Consider the following 20345-nt stretch of genomic DNA (forward strand, 5'->3'; position numbering starts at 1 on the left):
CTCAGCGGGGGTGAGTAAGGCGTTTAAGGAGTTTTATAGCAGGCTGTACGGATTGGAACCCCCACCTGGGCCAGAGGGGACGAAGCACTTCATAGCGGGGCTGAATTTCCCAAAGGTGGACAGGGAGCTGGTAGAAGGGCTGGGGACCCCGATCGGGATCGAAGAGATAGCGGAGGGACTGAAGGCCATGCAGTCGGTTTAAAGCCCCAGGGCCGGATGGGTACCCAGTTGAGTTCTATAAAACGTTCTCTGGGATATTTGGGGCCGCTGTTGATGAGGACATTCAATTAAGCTAGGGAGAGAGGGGTGCTTCCCCTGATGATGTCACAGGCCACGATCTCGCTGATCCTGAAGCGGGACAAGGATCCGGAGCTGTGTGGGTCCTACAGGCCGATATCCCTATTGAATGTGGATGGCAAACTGCTGGCCAGAATGTTGTCCTCTAGGATTGAAGACTACATTCTTCAATGGTTGAGGAGGACCAGACGGGGTTCGTTAAGGGAAGGCATATGGTGGCCAATGTAAGAAGGTTGCTAAATGCGATCATGATGCCCCCAGAAGGTAGGGAGCTGGAGGTAGTGGTTGCAATGGACGCAGAGAAGGCTTTTGATCGAGTAGAATGGGAATATCTGTGGGAGGTACTGGGACGGTTCGGATTTGGGCGGGGCTTTATTGACTGGGTCAGGTTGCTGTATCAGGCTCCTGTGGCGAGCGTACGGACGAATAGGACAACATCGGACTATTTCAGGCTATATCGGGGACGAGGCAGGGATGCCCCCTCTTCCCTCTGTTGTTCATGTTAGCTATAGAGCCCAGAAATTGCACTGAGAGTCTCAAGGGGCTGGAAGGGGCTGATCCGGGATGGGGAAGTGGAACACAGAATCTCGCTTTACGCAGACGACCTGCTCCTGTATGTATCGGACCCAGTAGAGGGGATGGAAGAAATCATGATGATTCTGGGGGAATTTGGCCAGTTTTCGGGGTACAAACTAAATATAGGGAAAAGCAAGATGTCTGCGATCCAGGCAAAGGGGACAGGAGAGGCGACTAGGGGAACTGCCATTTAAGGTGGTAGGGGGAAGCTTTAGGTATCTAGGCATCCAAGTAGCGCGGGAATGGGAACGGTTGCACAAACTAAATCTGGCCAGACTAGTAGACGAGATGAAGGAAGATTTCCGAAGGTGGGACATGCTCCCGTTGTCATTAGCTGGGAGGGTCCAGACGGTGAAGATGACGGTCCTTCTGAGATTCCTGTTTGTGTTCCAGTGTCTCCCCATCTTTGTTCCGTGGTCCTTTTTTAAACAGGTTAACAAAGTTATCACGGGCTTTGTATGGGTGGGCAAGACCCCGCGGGTAAAAAAGGGGATGCTTGTGCAGAGGCGGGGAGAGGGCAGGCTGGCGCTGCCAAACTTCAGTAACTATTATTGGGCGGAGAATATAGCCATGATTAGGAAGTGGGTGGTGAGGGGTTGTGTTGAGTAGAGTCAATGCGTCCACAACATGCACCAGCCTCAGCCTGATACAGTATAAGGTAATTCGCCGGGGTCACATGACAGTGGCCCGGATGAGCAGGTTCTTTTGGGTAGAAGATAGGTGTGCCAAGGTGTGCAGGGGACCAGCGAACTATGTCCACATGTTTTGGACATGCCCAAAGCTCAGGGGATTCTGGCAGGGCTTTGCAGATGTCATGTCCACGGTGTTAAAAACAAGGGTGGAGATTTTTGGGGTGTCAGAAGATCCGGGAATCCAGGAGAAGAAAGAGGCAGACGTTCTGGCCTTTGCTTCCCCGGTAGCCCGGAGACGGATATTATTAGCTTGGAGGGACTCAAAGCCCCCTTAGTCGGAGACCTGGCGATCTGATATGGCTAGTTTTCTCTGTTTGGAGAAAATTAAGTTCGTCTCGAGAGGGTCACTGTTAGGGTTCGCCTGGAGGTGCAGAAAATGAATCGTCAGCGAAGGAGGGGGGGGGGGGGGGGGGGGGAGGGGTTAGTTTAGCTTAGAGTAGGGGGTTACTAAAGGTGGGACCTGTGAGGGAGGAAGCAAGCTTTTTGCACTAGGTTTATATTTTCATGTACATTGTTTATTTCGTCGTTGTTGTAAAACCACAAATAACTCAATAAAATGTTTATTGAAAAAAGTGTAAACTCAATGCATTTTCTTTTCTTTAAATAAATTTAGAGCATCTAATAATTTTTTTCCAATTAAGGGGCAATTTAGCATGGCCAAGCCACCTACCCTGCACATCTTTGGATTGTGGGGGTGAAACCCACGCAGACATGGGGAGAATGTGCACGAACAAACTCAATCCATTTTATTTTACAGAAAATAACTCTTTGGGATACATGATGTGTGAAATCAGAACATGAGATTTTGAGAGTGTCGCAGGCTTGGAAAGACCAAGTGAGTTTGGGGTCCTATGTTTTCCAAAGTTCTTCATCTCATACACGGGTCTGTTTTTGGTTAATTCGTAGTGACTGACCTGCTGTGAATAGTTAACAACTCCATTATCGATTGTATTGTGACTTGTAGGATGGTAGAAGCTGGAGGAACTCTGTCATTAGCAATTCACATGACAGTTTCTACAAAGTGCTTGAAACATTGAGCACAACGTTAGTCTCAGCGATCCAGAGGCCACCAAGCTGAGAAATACTGACCCGAACCTAGCTTAAAACGAGCTTAAAACTGGACTGCAAACAGCACAACTGTACAGACGACTATATTAAGCCCATGTGAAATGAGTTAGTCTGCTAATTGCAGAGTCGCTTCATACTGTGAAATTATTCTCTATTTTGGGAAGGCTGTGAACAATATAGTGTAATAAATAAGGGTCCCATTTCAAACAGCTGCCACCCCATGAACTGCATGCAATAATCCCAAAATACCCCTCAGGAAAGCTTCTAAAACGAAAGTTCAGGCCCAAATGCGTATCCCCTCTCTAACAATTAGCCAATGTCCACGTAAAAACTGATACAGCTTTGAGTAAAACTTTCAACGCAGCTCTGACAAGATTTATCGCAGCAATTAGCCAGCTGACTCGGAAATAAGACTGCAATCTTTTGTCAAGTCTAAAAGCGGACAAAGGACTAGGAACAGTGTGATGAGCATCATCAAAACGTTGCACAGAGGCAAATCATTCCAACTACTGTGCAGTCTTGACATTCCTCTAGTGTAAGGAGCACATTCATTTCACTAGAGTCACAATGGTTTTCCTGGCTGCAGCATGGTTGCCAATATTCTCACTTTAGATGTTGCAGCCATATATGCAGTGCCCTTAGCTCCATATAACCGCTCAGTATTTGGCCCATAGTTGGTTCTGTTTTTATAATTGTTTCTAAATATTGGGAAGTCATTCCCCCAATCATAAGTCATAGCTATTTATTTGGTATCTTTTCTTTATGCTTTCCCAATTTTTAAAATCTTTTCGATTTCGCCGGGTGCCTCCCTTACCCGGGCTGGGGACATTGAAATTCAGTTTAGTGATTTTCTACTCCATTGACTAGCTGAAATCTGCATCTTTTAAATTATTAGTACAATATCAGATGAAAAAAGTTGCCAAAGAAACATTTGAGATAGAGTAGAATTGCCTTTAAATTTCTTTGATAAGAAAGAAACTGAAATACAGACTGAGTGGGACTTCCGGCGGCAGCCATGGAGTGAGTGTTCGCACATTTGGTGGCTCCTGCTCGAGGTTGAATTGTTTGGTACTTTTCACCCAATTAGGGGGTGTTTGCTGGTATAAAGTGCATGATCATCGAGAGATAGTAATTCTCCTCTGGTAGGGCCTGTTTATGGCTTATCAGACGAGGAGTGCAACGATCCAGCCTGGAGGACGCTTGAATTGCATCAGAGAGGAGATGGCAGATGGCTCTGGGGTCGTTCCGGCCTAGTGGTCAACTGAGCAATGTTAGAGTTTCTGAATGCCAAGTTCCAACACCAGAGGCAAGGGGCGTTAGAGGACCTGGCTACAGTGGCAAAACCGATCAGGGCGGCTGTGGAGGGAGTGGAGCGAAGGTTGGAGGCGCAAAGTTTGGCACTCCAGTAGGCGGAGTCGTTGGTGGTGGATCAAGTGGAATGGCTAGCCTCGTTGGAGGCAGAGATGGTGCTTTTCCCAATTAAGGGCAATTTAGCATCGCCAATCCACCCAATATGCACATCCTTGGATTGTGGGGGTGAAACCCATGCAATCATATGGACGATAAGGGAATAGTGTAGAGGGACTTTAGAGGGGTTTCACAGGACGGCGCAACATCGTGGGCCGAAGGGCCTGTACTGCGCTGTAATGTTCTATGTTCTATGACACAGGAAAATGTGCAAACTCCACACAGACAGTGACCCGGGGCCAGGATCGAACCCGGGTCCTCAATGCCGTAGGCAGCAGTGCTAACCACTGCATGCCACCCAGCAGGTAGGCTGGTTAATGGGAGGGAAGTTGGGGTTCGATCCACGGAGGGTGTAGGTGTTTCATTTTTTGTTTCTTTGTTTATGGGGGGGGGGGGGGGGGTTCTTTGTATGCGGGCGATCTCCTGCTGTATATTCTGGACCCAGGCGGGAGCTTTGAAAGGATTATGGGATTTTGGGGAAGTTTGATCTCTTTTTGGTGTATAAACTCAACATGGGGAAAAGTGAGATATTTCCAATTAATGGCCGGGGACAAGGGAGGGTGTGTGTGTGTGTGTGGGGGGGGGGGGTAAGAGATATCACCCACAGGGTTATAGGGTTGGGGGGTTACTCCACAAGCTCAGTGGTATCAATGCTGAGGGTGTGGAACCAGTGCCGACAGCATTTCAGAATGGAGGGCACGTCCCAGTGGGCGCGACTTGTGACAATCATTGGTTTGCCCCAATGGGGTTGGGTGCGAGGTTCTGGGGGTTGGCGGCAGGTGGGAATAGAATACTTCAGGGATTTATTGTTGGAGGGAAGTTTGCAGGCTTAGTGGAGCTGGAGGAGACATATCAGTTGCCGGTTTCTGCAGGTAGGGACTTCACGAGGAAGGAGGTGCCTTTGATTCCCACGCTGCCACCCCCGGTGCTGCAGGGCAAACTCCTGTCCCAGGAGGAGATAGGAGTTGGAAAAGTCTCGAATATATATGGGGAGCTGTTCAAGAGAGAGTGCACTCCGGTAGAGGAGGTTAAGGGTAAATGGGAGGAGGAGCTGGGTGGTGTTCTGGGGGACTGGAGTACGGATTGGGACTTTGTGGAGGGTTAATGTGTCCTCGTCATGTGCGAGGCTAAGTCTCATTCAGTTTAAATTGGTGCACAGGGCCCACATGGCGGTGTCCAAGGTGAGTCAGTTCTTTCCAGGGGTGGAGGATAGGTATGGACGGTATGCAGGGAGGACAGCAAACCAGGTTCTTAGATTTTGGGCATATCTGAGGTGGGGGGAGTTTTGGATGGGATTTGCAGATATATTGTCAAAAAGTTTGGGGGTAACTATAGCTCAGTGTCCAGAGGTGGCAATATTTGGGGTGGCGGAGGATCTGGGAGTGCAGGTGAGGAGGGAGACCGATGTGTTGGTCTTTGCCTCCCTGATAGCCCAGAGACCGATTTTATTGGGCAGGCGGGGCTCGAAGCCGCTGAGCGTAGGGGTGGGTGAGCGATTTGGCATAGTTCCTACATTTAGAGAAAATGAAGTTCACCATCAGGGGCAGAGAGGAGAGATTCACGTCGAGGTGAAAACTGTTCACCAACTTCTTTAAGGTGTACGGAGCCGGTCTGCCATTAATGAAATAGGAGCGCCATTGCATAGAAGGACTCAGCAGTTAAACCAATGGCCACTGGCTGGTGCCTGGAGTTTTAGCTGTTTGCAGAAACTGTTTGTTCCCTGCCGCACTGCCATAAGTTCCCCTCAGTGTGATTCCATATCAGCACATCTCCAGCAAGACAGAACACAAAAAGTCACATTCACAGAGCCCACTCCATATTCTGGGGGTGCCTCAAGTAGAACACAGCCTATGAAATAATTCTAGAGTATAGTCATTGCTGTACAATGGCAGCTAATTTGTACACTGCAAGATCTCACAAACTGCAATGGACAACATTGATCAGTTTTGCTGTTGTTGGTTGGGAATAAGTGTTGGTCAGGAAAGGCCAGAGAATTTGTCTTCAAAGATCTCTGCATGGTCTTCAACTAACAAACTGCTCGAGTGAAACTCAGTTTATAACGGTCATTTGAACCATCCTGCAGCATCACCAGAAACCCATTCTGTATTCCTGCCGTGCAAAATGGCCCAGCTCATGCCAAATGTGCATTTTGATCTCAAAATATAGACCTGGTTCTCCGTTCCAAGACCTGGAGTATCTCTGACACAGGCTCTCACATTAACTGCTTCAAAAAGAAATTGATACGAACCTTCAGATTAATCTCTAGCTAATCCAGTTGTCCAGAAAGACAATGCTCTCGAGGTGCCTGCCAGAATCCAGCCCAGGAGAAGCCCGTTCTTAGTGCTAGATTAAGTGATAAAAGCAGGATTGGACTTTCCCCGCCCGCTGTGTCTCCTGCCAACACAACACGGCCATGCAAGATGGTGGGTGATACCCCGTCTGCACAATGTTTCATGCATGCGCAGAAATCTTTGCTGGAGCCTGGTTACTCAAGTCGCAGAAGGACAAAAATGAGGGGAAGTAATACAGTCTTAACACTCACCATACAGCAACCTACTCACCAACATGACTGGAGGAAAATATCTCACAAGGAATTAACTTTAGTTCCCTCCTAACCCCCTGTAAAAGGGGTTTCCAAAATCGATCATTCAATTCAGGACAGAAATTCACAATATTCTCTCCTCCTGCTGCCAGGGCTAGTGATGTCCGTGAATGAGTCCTGCTGCACACTGCCACTTATAAAGGTGGTGACCGTTATCTTAGAATTTCTACAGTGCAGAAGGAGGCCATTGGGCCCATCAGGTCTGCACCGGCCCTCTGCAAGAGCACCTCCCTAGGCCCACTCCCCCGCCCTATCCTCATAACCCCACATAACCTGCCCATCTTTGGACACTAAGGGGAAATTTAGCGTGGCCAATCCACCTAACCTGCACATTTTTGGACTGTGGGTGGAAATAGGATCACCCGGAGGAAACAAACGCCGGCACGGCAAGAAAAGCTGAACACAATCACCCAAGGCCAAAATCGAACCCAGGTCCCTGGCCCTGCGAGGCGACAGTGTCAATCACTGTGCCACTCTGTGCAAACACTTGTTAGCAGCAAATGCAGGCTTTCCCGCCTTGCTAAAGCAATCCCACATTTACAGCACATACAACATAGTCGCTGAAGAGCGGTCTAGGCAACTTAAGTGATGTTTTTCTTACCTGTTTTTTTCCTTGGAATCACTGATACTGTTGGAATTTTACGTTCAATCACAGTTGTGCTGGGTGTGCTGCCCTCTTCGAACTCGGCACTCCCCTCTGGAAAAAGAACAGCAAAATCCCCCATGGAGAATTACAATAACTCCAGCTCTCTCTTGACATCTGATGTTGAGATTTGGACAGACAGTCTACTCCTGGCAATTCAAAGTGCAAGTCAGTTAATTATCCAATGATTTGAATTTCAATTTTCACACTGATTTAAGAGTGGCTAAAGGCATTGCAGTGCCGTAGGCCCCCGAGTAGCTGTGTGGAGGCTGCCCAACCCAAACGATAATTGACAGGACTAGAGCGTGGATCAACCATCCCAACACTCCTGCCCCGAACCTGAATCTGTTCGCCTCAGAGATACACCTTCAGGACAGGCACTCGGAACACTTTCTGCAACAAATTACTGTTTTCTTTAAAGTAATTTAAGAGGAAACCGCTTTTTCCCAATTCAATAGTAAGGCATTAATCCACCTTTTAAAAAAAGAAACGACTTGAAGACAGCTGCTGGCTCACACCTCGGTGCTGCAGTTCAGAAGTTGCAGACTTGCTTTGTTAATAAAGGAAAGTACCTCAATGGTTCAGCAAGTTGGGAACTTTCAATGGCTGGGTAATAGAGATAATGAAGGCCATCAGGTGTGATTCCCATGTTTGGCGAGCTACTCTCAGACAGATCAGGCATTAACAATAACTCCAAAAAGCCGTAGGAAAAGGTGGGAAGAATCAACAGACTTCCAGCTCCTTATTATAAGCCAGCTGCAGCACCTGCACCCTTCACCCACCCCACCCCCCCTCCCTTCCCTGCCCAACCCACTGTGAGGCTGGCTAATGACCCTCACCACCCTCTACCCACAACCAAGGTACAATGTGATCATTGGGCGAGGAAAGAATGAAGATTTATTGTGATGCCCCCAGTGGTAAAAGAGACACTGGGCTAGGATAGTAACCAGCCGACAAGGTCCTGGAGATTGCCAATGAAAGCACCACCCAGCAAGGAGCCAACAATGGAAACAGAATCAGCCAATCTGGAGATAGTGGCCAAATTTCATCCCCTCTTTTTAATCAGACTCCTTCAGCTTCTTACCAGCAGATGCTGCAAAGTCCTCGTCATCAGATTCCACAGGGAACCTCCGCCGCCGAAGGTGACTCTGGACCAGCTCGGAATCCTCGGGGATTGGGACTTCATCTAAAACCTTCGATGCATTCACAATCTGAAGGGACAAGAAACAGGGAATGACTTTTATTTTCGAAAAGCAATTCAGTAAATTAACATTCTATTTGTACGGAACAAACATCGAATCACTGAGGTGACGGGTGCTGAAGATTCCAAACCAGAAAGGACTTCATTGACTGGCCTCTCAAGACACTCAGCACAGGTTCAGTTAATTTACAGACAAGGACATGCAAAAACTAAATGCAATTTGTGACAACTAAACCGTTTAGTTGGTGGTCGAATTATAGGTTTAGCTCATTAATCACAATAACTTAGGATTACAATAAGTTAGTACACAGATACAGCGAATGATTAGGAAGGCAAGTGGAATGTTGGTGTTTACTGCAAGGGAATGGAATACAAAAGTAGGGATGTTTTACTGCAGCTAGACAGGGCCACGGTGAGACCGCATCTGGAGGCTTGGGCCTCCTTACTTAATAAATAATGCAAGTGCATTCATTAGAAGCAGTTTGGAGAAGGTTCACTAAATTGACTTTTCGATTGAAGCGATCATCCCATGAGGACATATTGGGCAGGTCGAGCCTGTATCCATGGGAGATCAGAAGAATGAGCGGTGATATTACGGAGGGGACTTAACAGAGTGGATGCCGAGAACGTGTTTCCCCTTGTGGGACAGACTAGAATTAGGGGGCACGGTTTAAAAATAGAAGGTCTCCAATTCAGAATTAAGATAATTATTTTCTCTCAGAGGTCCATTAGTCTGCGGAATTCTCTTCCCCAGAGAGAGGTTCGGTCATTGAATTTATTCAAGCCCGAGAGTGACAGATTTTTGATTGACAAGGGGGTCGAGGGTTATGGAGGGTAAGTAGTAAGGTAGAGTTGAAGCTATCATCAGATCAGCCATGCTCTTATCAAATGGTGGAGCAGGCCGGTCGGCCCAATGGCCTCTTTCTGCTCCTAATTCTTGTACTAGCAGTCATGTTTACAACAGTACAACTTCAAAGCAAAACAGAGAAGGTTAAGGGGTAATCTAGCAGAGGTCTTCAGGATGACATTAAGTTTTGACAGGGTAAAGAGAGCAAAACTATTCCCTCTTGAGAGTGGATCAATGACCAAAGTTCATAGATTCAAAATGATTGGCGAAGGATGTGGAGTGGAGGGGAGAATTGTCAGGATTGGGAGGGCTCCATCAGAAAACTAGTGGAAGCTGATTCCATCCATCATTCTTTTATTTTTTAAATATAAATTTAGAGAACCCAATTACTTTTTCTCCAATTAAGGGGCAATTTAGCATGGCCAATCCACCTATCCATCTTTGGGTTGTGGGGGTGAAACCCAAGCAGACACGGGGAGAATGTGCAAACTCCACACGGACAGTGACCCAGGGCCGGGATTCGAACACGGGTCCTCACTGGCGCAGTCCCAGTGCTAACCACTGTGCCACATGCCGTCCTTTCCATCAATCATTCTGAAGGCAGGTTGGATGGGTCCTGGGTGAAGAGGAATGTGCAGGATAACAGATAAAAAGCCAGGGTGTGGTATGAAGCATGACTGCTGCTTCAAAGAGCTCGCACAGACGCAATGGGCCGAAAGGACTGCAGGTTTCTAGGATTCCAATTGCAGCCTCTTCCTACAACATGTTCTCTCCAGAGGATCACAACCACCAGCAGTTTCATCACGACCTTACTTGCATTGTTAAAGTTTCATGCAACTATTACTGGCAGTTACAAAGCGGTTCACTGCCACGTGCAAACTACATTGAGATTAATAGAAGTATTTCCTGAAGAAACCCCAATTTTTTTTTCCACGTCAAATCATCCTCTGCAGCTTCACACAGGGACCTGATGCAGCACCCATCGCAGCACATGTTCCACACAGAGCAATGACTTTCCTTTCCCCATTTAATAAAATGTTGCTGTTTGGGTGTGTATGCATCATTGTGCATGTTTACACTTTTGCACTTTTGTACGTACTCATTATTTTTGCAGGTGCATGATTTGGCATCCCTCTCTCCCTGGCAACAATACAAGATTGAACTTGCCTGTCCACAACCTCAATGTCAAATTTGACCCCGCGATGAGATGCTGATCCCATGTCTGCGTCCTCGCTTGGGTCGCTATTTCCACGTCCATCACATCGCCCGACTTCACCCCGGTCTCAGCTCTCCCTCGCCTGCACCCTTTTTTCCTTTAGACTCGATTATTCCAACGCACTCCTGACTAGTCTCCCGTGTTCATTCCTCCAAAAGATGGCTGCCGAGCCTCAACTCAAACCCACAGCCATTCCCTCTTAACCCCAGAGCTCACCGACCTGTGGTGGCTCCTGTTCCAAGCAACGTCTTGATTTTAAAATGCTCATTCTTGTTTTCAAAATCCTGCCACGGCCTCATCCTCCAACTCTACAACTCACCAGAATGGGCAGGGATCTACTGGAGTTTGGCATCCTTCTCCCAGTGGCTATTGAGGGCAATCCGGGACATTTTAAAACATTTTTTAAATATATATATTTTTATTGGATTTTAAAACATTAACGCAAATAAATAAATATACAAAATAATTCGTACACAGCACAAAAGTTCATCACTCGCTGTAAAATGGTGAGCTGTTTATGTGCCTGGCAGCACAGTATGATCAAATATAAACTAGTAGAGATGTAGGTTACACAGACACACTTTAAAATGGAAACTACTGCGCAAATTGGTGAGAGTTTATACAGGTAGCATGAGCTGATAGCTAATTCGGCTCTTAGTGGGTTTGATTGAAGCTTTGACGTGTTATCCTCTCTCAAACTCCCTTAAGATCCTACTAACGCCACACCATCGACTTTCCAGGACATGATTCCCACCGACATCTTCCGGAATACGTCAGCCAGAATTCCCAACCCTACTGTGACCCTTCCTAAAAAAATTGCCCCTCAATTGCCCAAAAGTGTGCAGATTAGATGAGGTTCTGGGGACAGGGCAGGAGTGTGGGTTTAGCTAGGGTGCTCCTTCAGAGGATCGGTGGTAACTATTTTTTAAAATTCAGAACGCACAATTCATTTTTTCCAATTAAGGGTCAATTTAGCATGGCCAATCTACTTACCCTGGACATGTTTTGGGTTGTGGGGCGAAACCCATGCAAACACGGACAGAATGTGCAAACTCTACGCGCAGTGACCCAGAGCCAGGATAAAACCTGGGACCTCGCGTCGTGAGGCAGCAGTGCTAACCACTGTGCCACCGTACTGCCGGCGGTGCACACTCGATGGGCTGAATAGCCTCCTTCTGCACCACAGGAATTCTACGGAGATATCTATGCCCCATTCAATTCTGGCCTCTTGAGCATCCCCCGATTTTAATCGCTCCACTATCGGTTGCTGTGCCGTTAGCTGCCTGGGCCTCAAGCTCTGGAATACCCTTCCTGTACCTCTCTGCCCATCTTTCCTCTTCTAAAACACGCCTCAGAGCCTGCCGATTTGATCAAGCATTTGGCCATCTGAACTAATATCTCACGCAGCTGGGTGGCACAATTCTTTTGGCAATGCACCTTTGGACGTTTTTAATTACGTTAAAGCTGTAATACTAGCTCTTTTTTCCACAGTACTGTTACAACACAAGAGGCCATTCGACCCATCATACCCTAACCACTCACACGTGCGGCCATTTTACTGAAGGTACGTCATTACAGTAATAATATAAATGGATGTCCTGAAAAATGTGCAGCACCAACAAAGACATTTCTGCTGCAAATCTAACCACATTCTGCAGAGAGCCTCCCCAGCGTGGTGTCCTGTTTCATTATTTTAGCAAAACTATTTTAAACAAAATACATATGCTTGAGTAATGGTATTTTTTAAAAATATGATATTTAAAATGAGGCGTTACAAAGTGTAAAAGCGCATTTGGGACGTTCAGTCTTCGACCTGCCCACGTGAGCTCCTCAGCAGTCAGTCCACAGTAACCACCATCATTGAAAATCTCTCTGATTCTATGCTGAAAACCCAGGTCAATCACAATCTTGGTGCGCGATGGCAGCTAACCGAACGGGTGGTCAATTGCCCAAAATGCTGGCGCTCACCACATGCGTGAATAAAGACTTGAGACTCAAAATTTATTAAAATTGCTCAGCGCTTTACGATTCCCTAAAATTTCACCATTTCATCGCCTGCCACCTTTGAAATAGGAGTGAAGCAGGTGTTGCCTGACCAGCTGGAGTAACAGTCAAACAAAACTTGCACTTGAAATGAAATGAAATGAAAATCGCTTATTGTCACAAGTAGGCTTCAATGAAGTTACTGTGAAAAGCCCCTAGTCGCCACATTCCGGCGCCTGCTCGGGGAGGCTGGTACGGGAATTTGAACCGTGCTGCTGGCCTGCCTTGGCCTGCTTTAAAAGCCAAGTATGTAGCCCTGTGCTAAACCTTTAACACAGCAACATCCCATGTGTCATTTAAAGAGGGGACTGATTTATATATATTTTGAGAACAAGTTACAAGAATGGTTTCAAACGCAAAGAGACAGTTAGGCAAAATAGCACAGGTGCTGGAAATCTGAGAGAGAAACATCTCCAGAGATACCACACGTCCCGCTGAGTATTTGCAATATTTTACTTTTGGAATTTAGAGGGGGTTCAATGATGGAGAGTCCCAGAAGCTACGGAGGCTTTTGGAGGTTTCAATTCATTGTACTGGGAAATGCATCGAGTTTAGATCATCAGTGCCCCAGAGTGATGGGTGAACAGCCCAGCCCTTGGGTGTAGGATGCAGGCTTGCCAACTGTGATTGAATGCATTCCTGGAGGGCTCATCACATGACTCCCCCCCCCCCCCCCCCACCCCACCCCTCAAACCACCCCACCAGTCAGCCAACACGTCCATCCTTGTGATGCACAACCTTCCTACACCAATTAGAAAGGAAAAAGACTTATTGCTCAATTGGACAATGTTGACAGTCAACCAAACAGCCTTACTCTGCCCCGGTTTCAATATTTTTATATCTGGCAAAGAGAAATGTTGAAAGAAAATAACAAAAAAAAATGTTTTATTGTCCTGATGGTTTTTCTCCAGGGCTTCCACAGGGCAGTGTCCTGGAGATTGACCTTTAACTCCTGTAGATGCAGGGCTACACCTGGAGGGTTGGCAACCTGAGTAGGTAGGATGTAGGTAACTGAGGGCTAATTGAGTTGGGAGGTTTTGATGGGGAGAGTTCAGATATCTGGATATGGAGTTGTCGGATGAATGAAGTCCAGAGTTGACAAAAATTGATACCGTTTTCATCAGCAACGGGCTTGAGAGGAGCAGAACCAAATTAAAATACACTTAAAGTGGAAAATGCATGTTTGAAATTCAGGATCGTTGGGAGTTCTATTCAGCACATACGAAGATACAAGCATTTAGTCACAGAGACTGAGCAATGCATCAGATGCTCAGAGATTTGGTAAAGCCGATAATTAGAGAATGAGCTAAGTGGGCATGATCCCTGTGCATCCCACACTTCAGCTGTGCGGTTTGTGTTCAAGGTGTGAAATATTCAGGGAATTAATTATTTGCAAATCAATGGGGATTAAAATATTAGTGTCATCTATCGAGATAGCTATAAAGTGCTTTGGGACATCCTTGGGTCATGAAAGATGCTAGATAAATGCATCTTTGTTCCTTCATGTGACAAATATAGGAAATTGTTATATAATATATATAATGTATTTTATATCGTTTCATTAATGTTTCACTGTCACTATATATCTGTTGCAGTAATATTAAAGAACCTAGGTTTTAGGTATCCAGTCTTTGTGTCTGCAAAATATGCGATTAAAATGTCATAAAAATTAGATAATCATTCATTTCAACCATGTATTTGTTTATCTATATGGGGTTATTCGAATATTATGTATTTTGGATGGTTCCCTGGAGGGGCAGATAATTTGAGACAGTGTTTAGACTTAGGTAAGCTAGTCGTGGGACATGTGAGTGGAATGAGATGATGTAATTAATGGGAGGAGCCACATCTGCAGCAAGCAGTTTAGCTGCAAGTTTTTTTTTGAGTCGGACAAAAACAGAAGGATTTCCAGGTTGTGCCTGAAAGGGTCTCCTGCTCCAAGAATACAATAGTACACGAAGAAACCCTTTGCTTACTAATGCTACTTACGAATGGCTTTTGAACTTTAATAGGCTTTGCTCAATTGGGGATAGAGAACATAAGCTAGTAATTCAATTGTTTCCTTTTATTTTGAGAATTGTATAACTATAAATTGTAAAAACTATTTTCTGTGATGTTAATGTGGTTAATCCTGTGTTAATAATAAAGTTTTTTTCAACATAAAGTAACTGTTTGTCAGAATCGTCACTCCTGGGATTCAAGTATCCTTTCCTCACAGTTTTACAAATTAAGGTAGTGTTTGGAGTTCTTGTGCAGCTTCCTAACAAATGTTGGGGTCCGGCCCTGGTTCTTAACAATCTAAAGGCTTTGCCACTATGAACTTGAGTTAATCACTGCAATATTGCAGATGAAGTGGGGAACTGAGGGAACAAAAGCAAAACAACAGAGTAGATTTTCACAAGTTTCCATAGACATGGACCACCATGGGCAATAGGTGACTTGAGAGGAAGTACACCTGCCGAGTGAAAACTAAGGTTCAATTAATTTTGTGCTAATGTTGAACAACCAGGAAAATAGACCAAGCAAGAAAAATACACTTGGCCAATCAAATCTATCCCATCAACATCTTAGGCAATGTAGCCAATGACAGACTCCTCCCAGAATGCGAGGCAGATACTAGCCCGACTTTACATTGGGCAGATGACCAAGCTTGACACACATGAAATATCATCTGTTGCTTCTCTGACAATTCTGCCCGTTCCTCATCAACTGATGGGGCAGCACGGTAGCATGGTGGTTAGCATAAATGCTTCACAGCTCCAGGGTCCCAGGTTCGATTCCCGGCTGGGTCACTGTCTGTGCGGAGTCTGCACGTCCTCCCCGTGTGTGCGTGGGTTTCCTCCGGGTGCTCCGGTTTCCTCCCACAGTCCAAAGATGTGCGGGTTAGGTGAATTGGCTATGCTAAATTGCCCGTAGTGTCCTAAAATGTAAGGTTAAGGGGGGGGTTGTTGGGTTACGGGTATAGGGTGGATACATGGGTTTGAGTAGGGTGATCATTGCTCAGCACAATATCGAGGGCCGAAGGGCCTGTTCTGTGCTGTACTGTTCTATGATCTATGATCTATACACAGCAGCTCTCAGTTTTGCTTCCTATATGTAAATAATGTCAAATGGCTGAATTTTATGCAAGTATGGTCAGATTGAATGATTGAGAATTAGGGTTGAATTACTCTTGTACAAAGGGGTCCAACTATCCCCCTTGAAGACCGCCCAAAAGGCAATCTTCCAGGATATGGCCCCATTAACCTCAGTAACGCCACAGCTGGGTAACTTCAACTTTATTGGCAGAACAGTTTGGCCTGGTCTTGTCAAACCAAATGAATCCAACATCTAATCTCCACTGGCTGCTCTTCACCAATAACGTCCAACAGCTGGTCCAAGTTTTGTTGGCAAATGTTCCTACACAAAGCATCACTGAAACCCAACACGTGCGTGGAAAAGAGGGAAAGCCAGAATTGTAAAGACAAATAGCCATGAGGTTAAAAGTTTTATTATTCATCAAGTTGCAGAATTCCTTTCCCCGAGTCTTCCACAGATGAACGAGGATCCCAAAGGGAAACGCAAACAGTCAAATAACCCGCATTATATTGTTGGGTATCTTCTCCGTTCCACGCACCCTACTCCAAAAAGACATGCTGTCTTCACCAACCAGGAGGAGGCACTGGCACTAATGGGACATTTTTTGAGATTGATCCCCAGGAAAGGATTTTCAGCAGTTTGAATAACTGGACAAATTCTCAAAGTGTCCAGTGTGCCCTCTGCACAAAGCGAAGCCACAGGCAAATCAAAAAGTGGTGAAAATGCGAAACTCCCTACCACAAGGGAGGAGTTGAGTTGAACAATATTGTACATTCAAGGCAAAGTTAGGGAAGTACAAGGGGTGGAATTCTCCGCTCCCGGGGAAAATCGGGAAGGCCGTCGTGAACTCAGCCGAGTTTCACGACGGCCTCGGAGGCCGCTCCTCTCACCATATTCACCCCCACCCGGGGGGCTAGGAGCGGTGCTCCGTTATTCTCGGCGGCCGGGCCTTGACGCTTGCACCAAGGCGGCGCACCGAGAATGACACGACGGCGGCGCCTATGTGACGTCAGCCGCGCATGCGCAGGTTGGCCAGCTCCAACCCGCGCATGTGTGGCTGACGTCACGACGGCTGGCGGCTCAAACCCGCGCATGCGCAGTGGCCGTCTTCCCCTCCGCTGCCCCGCAAGATGTGCGGCTTGATCTTGCGGGGCGCCAGAGGGGAAAGAGTGCATCGCTTTGAGACGCCGGCCCGACAGTCGGTGGGCACCGATCGCGGGCCAGTCCCCTCCCGAGCACGGCCGTGGTGCTCACTCCCCTCTGCGCCCCCCACAAGCTTCAAACAGGCCTTTGGCGCCCATGTTCACGACGGCAGGGACCAGATGTGGTTGCCGCCGTCGTGAAACGGTTGCGAACGGCAGGCCGCTCGGCCCATCCGGGTCGGAGAATCGCGTGCCGCCGTGAAAAACGGCGAGCAGCGATTCTTCCGAGCGGGGTGTGGGAGAATCACGGGGGGCGCCAGAGGGGCGTGAAATGAGTTGCCCGGCCCTCCCGCGATTCTCCCACCCGGCGTAGGGAGCAGAGAATCGCGCCCAAGGGGTCAGTTTAGCTCAGTGGGCTGGTTTGTGATGTGGAGTGATGCCAACCGCGTGGGTTCAATTCCCGTACAGGCTGAGGTTATCCTTCTCAACCTCTGCCGGGAAGGAAGGTTAATTGTGCGTACTCAGAAAATCAAGCTCAATTTGTGACAAGTCGGTAGACTAGTGCATCTCACGCATACAGTGAAGAGATTAATCCAGTTGTTAAAGGCCAGTGCTTACCACCGCTGATAATAGATTAAACATACAGCACAAAATCTAATATAAGAGGGGATGGGAAGTCAGCCAAGGCTCCCATTCCAGGCAGTTATATTCCAGGATGGCAATGTGCCTCTGCTGAAGACAGGATTGGGATGGGTTATAATTGGCCTTGTGAAGAATCGGATGACCATTAACAGCAGGATCAGCCATACAAATAGGCATTGGCACAGGTGATAGGCAGACAGACACCTGATGCATCATGCTTTCTTAAATTCTTTCATGGGATTGTCCTACATTTTAATCCAACCCTAATTTCCCTGGAGAAGGTAGTGGAGAGCTGTATTCTTGAACAGCTGCACTCCATGCAATGCAGGTATACCTACAATGCTGTGAGGGAGGGAGTTTCAAAATTTTGGCCCAGTGACAGTGAAAGAACTGTGATATTATACCATATCAGGATGGTGTGTGGCTTGAAAGGAAACTTGCAGGGGTTGGTGTTCCAATGTGCACCCTTTGTCCTTTCAGATGGTAGAGGTCGCAGGTTTGGAAGGTGCTGTCCAAAGAGGTTCAGTAAGTTGCTGCAGTGCAACTTCCATATAACACTCACTGCTGCCACTGTGTGTCGATGGTGGAGGAAATGAATCTTTAAGTTGATGGATGTGGTATTGATCCAGCAGGCTGCACTGCTCTCGATGGTTTTGAGCTTCTTGCTTGTTGCTGGAGCTATACTCATCCAGGCAAGTGGAGAGCATTCCATCACACTCCTGACTTGTGCCTTGTAGATGGTGAACAGGTTTTGGGAAGTCAGGGGGTGAGTTAACCTCCACAGAATTCCCAGCACCTGACCTACTCTTGTGGCCACAGTATTTATAATAACAATAATAATCTTTATTACTGTCACAAATAGACTTACATTAACACTGCAATGATGATACTGTGATAATCCCCTTGTCACCACACTCTGGCGCCTGTTCGGGTACACTGAGGGAGAATTTAAAATGTCAAAATTACCGAACAGCATGTCTTTCGGGCCTTGTGGGAGGAAACCAGAGCTCCCAGTGTAAACCCATGCAGAATGTGCAGACTCCACACAGACAGTGACCCAACCTGGGAATCGAACCTGGGACTCTGGCGCTGTGAAGCAACAGTGCTAACCACCGCCCAGTAATATGGCTGGTCCAGTTCAATTGACCCCAGATTTTGATAGTGGGAGATTCCGTGATGACAATGTTACTAAATTCAAGGGGAGGTGGTTGTATTCTCTTTGTTGGATATGGTCATTGCCTGACACTTGTGTGGTGCAAAGTTTCCACTGTTTGGGTAGCACAAGTGGATAGCACTGTGGCTTCACAGCACCAGGATCCCAGGTTCGATTCCCCGCTGGGTCACTGTCTGTGAGGAGTTTGCATGTTCTCCCCGTGTCTGCGTGGGTTTCCTCCGGATGCTCCGGTTTCCACAGTCCAAAGACGTGCAGGTTAAGTGGATTGGCCATGACAAATTGCCCTTAGTGACCAAAAAGGTTAGGAGGGGTTATTGGGTTACGGCGTTAGGGTGGAAGTGAGGGCTTAAGTGGGTCGGTGCAGACTCGATGGGCCGAATGGCCTCCTTCTGCACTGTAGGTTTCCATGTTTCTATGTTTCACTGACTTCAGTTTTGCTGCGGTTCCTTGATACCACACACCGTCAAATGCAGACTTGATGTCAAGGGCAGCCATTCTCACTCCCCTCAAGTTCAGTTCATTTGTTCATGTTTGGACCAAGGTTTAATGAGGTCAAGAACTAAATGACCCCAGGGGAATTCAAATTGAGCATCAGTGAGCAGGTTATTGCTTGATAACACTTGTCCTGCTTTTTGTGAATAGGACATAATTGGGTAGTTTTCCATAGTCGGGTTGATGCCAGATTTGTAGCTCTACTTCAACAAGAGTTAACCAATAGAGGCTGACTGGAACTGCAGCTCAGAGTTAATACTATCGAGGGAGGAACAGGGGAAAAAAACTGACGCAAAAATATATATGTAACTAAAAAGCCAGGTGGTCAAATGACTTCCAATAGGCTATGTATACCGCCGGGACAGATAGTGACTTATCCTGAGGCAAGTGAACAAGATGAGACAAACAAAAAAGGATGTAAATATAAGCCCAGCATCTACCAGCCAGTCCATAAGACCATAAGACATAGGAGCAGAACCATTCAATCATGGGTGATATGTTTCTCATCCCCATTCTCCTGACTTCTCCCCATAACCCCTGATCCCCTTATTAATCAAAAACCTATCTATCTCTGTTTTTAAAGACATTCAGTGATTTGGCCTCCACAGCTTTCTGCAGCAAAGAGTTCCATAGATTCACCACCCTCTGGCTGAAGAAAAGCCAGTTTAACGTCAGAGGTGGGGAAACTTCTAGAAACAATAATTCATGGTATTAACGAATAGTGACATGGACAAAGGCGAGTTGATCAAGGAAAACCAGCATTGACTTCTTAAGAGAAAAAAAATCATGTTTATTTAACTTGGAATTTTTATTTGAAGAGGTAACAAGAAAGATTTGATGAGGGCAATGCTGGGTTCCTCCTGCACCGTAACAATTCTCGGATTCTGTGAAGACAAATGTGTGAAATCTTTGAATAAGTCCTTAAGATTATAGATCTAAAATTATACAGAATTTTACAGCACAGACACAGGGCACTCAAGCCAACATGTCAGCATTTATGTACCACAGGAACCTCGTCCTACCCTGGCTCAGTGTACTTTGTTTGATAAGGATCATGTGAAGCACCTTGGGATGACTGAATTACATTAAAAAGTGTGAGGTAAATTCAAGTTGCAGTTGTCATTATCAACATAACCTTCTATTTCTTTCTCCCTCATATGCTTCA

At 46.5% G+C, this 20345-nt stretch overlaps 1 protein-coding gene across 2 annotated transcripts in view; it reads right to left on the reverse strand.

The window, feature by feature from the left end:
* The window catches only part of hspg2 (heparan sulfate proteoglycan 2), a 571937-nt gene that overhangs the window by 425627 nt on the left and 125965 nt on the right, over positions 1–20345 (reverse strand). For both annotated transcript variants that reach the window (XM_038821731.1, XM_038821732.1), the window contains exons 2-3: positions 8430–8556; positions 7304–7399 (exon numbers count right to left, since the gene is read on the reverse strand). In XM_038821731.1, the coding sequence (XP_038677659.1) occupies positions 7304–7399; positions 8430–8556 (223 nt within the window). The remainder of the gene's footprint in view (positions 1–7303; positions 7400–8429; positions 8557–20345) is intronic.

The sequence above is a fragment of the Scyliorhinus canicula genome, chromosome 16, assembly GCF_902713615.1.
Source record: "Scyliorhinus canicula chromosome 16, sScyCan1.1, whole genome shotgun sequence".
Taxonomy (NCBI): Eukaryota; Metazoa; Chordata; class Chondrichthyes; order Carcharhiniformes; family Scyliorhinidae; genus Scyliorhinus; species Scyliorhinus canicula.